The sequence below is a fragment of the Austrofundulus limnaeus genome, unplaced genomic scaffold (genome assembly GCF_001266775.1).
Source record: "Austrofundulus limnaeus strain Quisiro unplaced genomic scaffold, Austrofundulus_limnaeus-1.0 Scaffold385, whole genome shotgun sequence".
In the NCBI taxonomy this organism is placed as follows: Eukaryota; Metazoa; Chordata; class Actinopteri; order Cyprinodontiformes; family Rivulidae; genus Austrofundulus; species Austrofundulus limnaeus.
In genome coordinates this window covers 124,077-130,533 of record NW_013952787.1, presented here as the reverse complement: position 1 = coordinate 130,533, position 6,457 = coordinate 124,077, and the positions used below count along the sequence as shown (strand labels likewise).

At 40.9% G+C, this 6,457-nt stretch overlaps 1 protein-coding gene across 1 annotated transcript in view; it reads right to left on the bottom strand.

The window, feature by feature from the left end:
- ecel1 (endothelin converting enzyme-like 1) overlaps window positions 1-6,457 on the bottom strand; it is a gene marked incomplete in the record, with an annotated part of 97,597 nt that overhangs the window by 42,988 nt on the left and 48,152 nt on the right. The window contains 1 exon segment of the mRNA XM_014023681.1: window positions 1,610-1,832. Coding sequence (XP_013879135.1) covers window positions 1,610-1,832 — 223 coding nt within the window.

The window sequence follows — 6,457 nt, the reverse complement described above, 5'->3', positions numbered from 1 at the left end:
GTATGTACCTGTGAGGTTAGGTCTAAGGTAATGTATGTACCTGTGAGGTTAGGTCTAAGGTAATGTATGTACCTGTGAGGTTAGGTCTAAGGTAATGTATGTACCTGTGAGGTTAGGTTTAGGGTCAGGCATGTACCTGTGAGGTTAGGTCTAAGGTCTGGTATGTACCTTTGAGGTTAGGTCTAAGGTAATGTATGTACCTGTGAGGTTAGGTTTAGGGTCTGGTATGTACCTGTGAGGTTAGGTTTAGGGTCTGGTATGTACCTGTGAGGTTAGGTTTAGAGTCAGGTATGTACCTGTGAGGTTAGGTTTAGAGTCAGGTATGTACCTGTGAGGTTAGGTTTAGGGTCAGATATGTACCTGTGAGGTAAGGTTTAGGGTCAGGTATGTACCTGTGAGGTAAGGTTTAGGGTCAGGTATGTACCTGTGAGGTTAGGTTTAGGGTCAGGTATGTACCTGTGAGGTAAGGTTTAGAGTCAGGTATGTACCTGTGAGGTCAGGATTAGAGTCAGGTATGTACCTGTGAGGTAAGGTTTAGGGTCAGGTATGTACCTGTGAGGTTAGGTTTAGGGTCAGGTAAGTACTTGAGAGGTTGGGTTTAGGGTCAGGTAGGTACCTGTGAGGTTAGGTTTAGAGTCAGGTATGTACCTGTGAGGTAAGGTTTAGGGTCAGGTATATACCTGTGAGGTTAGGTTTAGGGTCAGGTAAGTACTTGAGAGGTTGGGTTTAGGGTCAGGTAGGTACCTGTGAGGTTAGGTTTAGAGTCAGGTACGTACCTGTGAGGTTAGGTTTAGAGTCAGGTATGTACCTGTGAGGTTAGGTTTAGGGTCAGGTAAGTACTTGAGAGGTTGGGTTTAGGGTCAGGTATGTACCTGTGAGGTTAGAGTTAGGGTCAGGTATGTACCTGCGAGGTTAGGATTAGAGTCAGGTATGTACCTGTGAGGTTAGGTTTAGGGTCAAGTACTTGAGAGGTTGGGTTTAGGGTCAGGTATGTACCTGTGAGGTAAGGTTTAGGGTCAGGTACTTGAGAGGTTGGGTTTAGGGTCAGGTATGTACCTGTGAGGTTAGGTTTAGAGTCAGGTATGTACCTGTGAAGTTAGGTTTAGGGTCAAGTACTTGAGAGGTTGGGTTTAGGGTCAGGGGGTTAGGGTTAGTGTTAGGCTGTAGAAATTAATGGAAGTCAGGACCAGCCCTCACTTTGTTTGCAGCTCTGCTGTGCTTTACTAGGTAGGTTTCGAGGTACCTGTATGGTGTGAATTAAGTTTTGGTTCAGGTTAGGGTTAGCTATAGACCAGTAATGATTAGTTTTAGGGCAAATGTCTGGTTTAGGCATGAATACAGTTACAAAAATGAATGGAGGTCAATACAAATAACTTTTTTCTAAAACTATGGCATAAACCTATATGATGTTCCTTAACTGTAAAGTAATAAAAAGTTATTTGCGTGTTAAATAAATTCTGCTTTCTCGCTCTTTTAGACCTTTTAACCAAACGTATCTAATTTCAGGACAAATAACAGCAGAAGGAAAAATCAATAGCAACATTTGGTTTTAAGCAGTCAAACCATCTCTCAAACAGCCCTCCGTCCATCAGTCTGAATAAATTCTAACCTTGGCTTTGCTTTGAGTAGAAAAGTGTTGCTGGACAAACAGCGCCCCCAGGGCCATGCCAAAGTGTTTGTTGGCCTGAGTGAGGCAGAGCCTGCCCAGTTCCAGCTGCTGCTCTGTGCCGTCAATTTCACGAGAAAACTCATGGATGGTGCTTCTGAAGGCAGTGGACAGGTGTTCACTTAGCGCCGCCACGATGCGCCACAGCATGTAGTTATGGAGAACTCTAAAATGACAACAACAATAAAAAGTTAGTTTATATCATGTCTGATTTTAAATAATTTTATTACAAACAAATGTATTAGTTAATTCTATGCTATGATGCAGATTGATCCTTGTGGAAATCTCAGATAAAGCATAATAAAATATGAAAGTAAAAACCTAAGGAAAGGAACAATCCTCTCTCCAGTGATGTGGTTTCCACTAAAATCCACTGTTCTTAATGTAATGAAAAGAAAAGAAAAGAAAAGAAAAGAAATGAAAAGAAATGAAAAGTTGCTTGGGTCTTTAGGCAAACACATTATATTAGCTACTGTATGTTTACATGCGCAAAATTTTTTGATTGGATTGAAAAGTATTCGGATTAAAGGCACAGTGTGTAGGATTTGTTGTTTTCAGTGACATCTAGTGGTTGAGTGGTTGAATCATCCTCCCTGGTCCTCCCCCCACCCCCACCYCCCGCTTCCAAACACAAAGGAGTTGCTACGGTGTCTCTCAGGTGTCAAAAACCTTTGATAATTTCAACCGCGATGTCTACCAGCAGCTTCCGGGCTAGTGATGTTTCAAGTGGTAAGATTATGAGCTTTAATAAGTAAAATTACACCAGCTACAATGACAGACAACAAATATTACATTAATAGTATTATAACTAAAACCGTTTTTGACACCGCCACCGCTGTTTGTCCTTCATGAGCCTTTGTAGACAAGATGGCGGTGCAAGATGGTAGCTGCCTGTAGTGGTGACCTGCGACCATGGAGATATAAACAGCTTTTATAAGGTAAAAATAATAAAACAAGGTCTTTGTCTGCAATGATTAGACATGTTTTTTATTATTGTCATTAGTGATTATCTCAATTTCGGCTAAAAGAATTGACAAAATCCTACACACTGTGCCTTTAAATAATCCGAATGCATTGTTTACATGGGCACAATCCAATCATGACAAGTGTTTACATGCTTTCATTCAGAACAGATGCACTGACATGCACAGAGTTGTTAACTTTCCCAAAAAAACTCAGAAGTTTTACTTCCATCATGAACATAAACAAACTGATCACCCAGAATGGACCCACGACCGCGACAGGTTTTAATAATGGTGGAGACTATACTGCACTCCCTGGTTGAGCAGGTGATGAACAGATTTAAAAAAATTATTTTGGGCAAAGCAACGTCTATTTAACGTCCTTCTTTACTGAATGAGAGAACAGGAGGAAAAGTTCTGCGCTGCTGGAAACTAGAGCGCTGCTGCCCCTCCCTCCACAAAAGAGCAGAAACCGATGGATGAAAGTCAGCAGACATGAACAGTCAGGTCAGTTTTCCACAAGCAGAACAAGATGACCAGATTAAGTGTTTCCATGCATTCTGTTCGGATTATCAATTGGCATAAACCACCTCTCTCATTCAGATTACAAATTCATTCAGATTGCGCTGAATCGGATCAGAATAATCTGAATGGGGTGTTTACATGACACATTTTTATTTCGAATGGCCGTTTAATCTGATTACTTATGTCCATGTAAACATAGCTTGAGAGCTGGGTAAATTTGGAATACATCTGGTTTACAGAAGTGATCGGAGCACAGACTCTTCACTAATTCTGACTTCTATAGTTCTCAGGACCTTCTTCTTTATTAAGAGTTGTGAGATTCAGTACATCTAAAAATGATAAATTCTCTTACAGTATACAGTATTTAAATGTAGGCTACTATAAGAAACTAATCCAATAGTTGTGTGTGGGAGTATTAAAACAGGATTGATATACTTTTCATGTTAGCAATATGATGTGAATAAATAATCCAAATTTTGAATTGAAAGTTTGATGAGCCTTGCACACACCTTCAAATGCTCTCAGTACCACATGCACCTGTTGAGGTATAACACTACTGTAAGTCAGAACAATCAGAGAGAAACTACAGCAAAGAGTCACTTAAAGAACAACTCCATTCAATCCAGACAAACTCATGGGGGTGAGGCAGCAGAGAAAAGTGTCAAGCAGGGAGGGAGAGAATGGATCATTCATGTATGTATTCAAGCTGTGTCTTCTCCCACCAGACGATGGAGTGCTGGTGTGTCCTCGTGCTCCCACTGGGCTTCCACATCTAATCTACCTCGCAGGGACAAATGGCTCCACCCGCTCCTACTGAGCAGCTCCATGCTAACCTCAAGGCATGTTGTTGTTGCTGTTGTTGTTGCATGTTTTTTCAAATAATTTTTCCTATGCGTGACAAATATTAAGTCATAAGCAACAGCACCCTGAGGTCTCAAGACTAACACACTTGTGGAGGATATTTAATTAACAGGTCATAAAAAAGGAGGGGAAAAGCAGATGTTACAAAACAGGTGGGAAAATAAATGAATAAACCAAGATTGTAATCAGAATATACTGGATGCTTGCTATATTTTTAGCACAGTCACAAAGTTTTGACTTTATGTTTGAACTGTAGTTTGTCCAGGGTGACTGTGTTTATGGGAATGTGTGAAAGTTATCTATATGATAATGGTAAAACTACAGAGTTCTTTTGCTGTATGTGTGGGAGTGGTGGTCCAACTTTATTTGAGGCACTTTTGAAGAGATGTTCTGACAAATGTTTAGCATAATAATAACGAGTCGTGATTAAAACTAAACTCATGCCACTTGGGCTCCATCCACACAGGAACAGCATTTTGTGGATATACAAAGCTTTTTACCTCCGCCAAGGGTGAGGTAATGTTTTCGGTCGCGTATGTCTGTCTGTCTGTCTGTCTGTCTGTCTGTCTGTGGACAACATTATTCAAAAACTTGTGGACGGATTGTCATGACATTTTTACCACATGTGGGTACTGGGCCAAGGAACACAACTTTAAATTTTGGTGATGTTCTGGATCACGATGTGGATACACATTTTTTTCTTTTTAACACTCTGAGATCAGCAAAGCTGTGATGCTTTCACAGGGCTTCTGTAAAAAACAGTGAGCTGGACTGGACAGCACGGACTTCAAACTTTATAAAGTAATGTTAAAACCACATTTAATGATGAATAATTTCTGCCATAATATGTGCATTTACAGAACATTTTGTGACCAGGAAGTGCGTGACTGCACCATGAAACCTATTTTCCCCATTTCTTCAAACACACCACATTTCCTAAACAACCAATCAAAACAGTTTGTCTCTACTAGGCTTGTAAACAGAGAKYKRCCGGGCCTCAAAGTTTGGAGACGGGGGGAGCCAGGAAGCACTTTATAAAGAGAGTCAAACCATTACAAACTCATACAAGGAGATAAAACAGACGTTTTACATGGTGAAATGTGACTGATGAAAACTTAGGAGCTTGATCCCACACCAGTTTGACCATGAATAACGCCGGGTTACGAGTCTGACCTTTTTTTTTCACATTGGACTCCACTGAGAAGAAATCCCGTGCATACTGCTGCTTAAATGTTCGCTACATCAGGACTTATTCAGCAAATGTGTTTCCATCTCTGCTTTTTTGCATTAACTCTTACAGGATGAAGGAAAATGGTCTTGGTGGAGGTTTGTATTCTCCTAGTGCTTCTAGTTATTTATTTTTTCAGCCTCGTGCCAAGACATAAACAGTTTAAAGTGCAGTATCTCTAAACTAGTTCTTAATAATACCAGCATGGCTCAGTGCTGTTATTAAACTATTATAGTTGACACATTGCACTGGGCATGAATGAGCATGTGCCAATAGTGACGCAATCGCACCATCCCCACCCCAGCGCGGTGTTCTGGCGCGTGCGTGCACCTTTGAATTTTTGTAACTCCACAAAGACTGCGCACACCGTGCACTATTCAAATAGTTTGACAAACTTATGCTCTCCTACTTACAACATTTTCACAAGATAAAAAGTGTAGTATTAACTGTCCTTTGGAGAAATCTACAACAACAGAAGTGAGTACCCACAGCACAACTTTAACTCAGCCCTTATTTAGTAGTCAGTCACTAGGAAATACAACACAGATAACTGAAACCAGCCTTTATTCACAAACTCTACTTATAATTAATGAGTGTACAACAATAAAATGAGACAAAAACTGCATGCAATATCATAATGCATAATCAACATGCAATTATGGGAGATGTAGTTTATGGTCGATGCTGGCTTAAAGCAGCTTATTTTGAGACATTGAAGTGTTCAGCTAAATTGCTCAGGGGACCACAGGTACTTAAAGTCAGTGGCTCAGGGTTCAGACAATTATCATCTGTCACCTTTAAATTGATTTTGATATAGTGAATCACAAGTTTAAAGTTTACCATTGAAATAAAAATATATTTATCTATTAAAAAAAGTAAACAGAAAAAGAAGGGCCAGACAGAAGTCACCCAAGTGCGGCCTGCGGGCCTTTAAGCAATGAAATTGAGAACCCCCTGTACACAATTAGAGATTTTTTTAGATTTCAACATTTCCAGCCCAGTAATATATATATCAACCCCGGGGGCTGTGCGTGTGGTCGCTGGGGGGACTCTCCCAGTTCTCTCCTATGGTCTGATCTGGGGGGTGGGTGGGCGGATCTTCCCGTGCGGGTGCCCCTTGGGGCTCTGCGCTCAGGGTTCCTCTCAGGCCCTTGGACTCTGGTCTTCCCTATGTCTGCCTCGTGTCTTGGGGGTTGGGTCTCTGATCCTCCACAG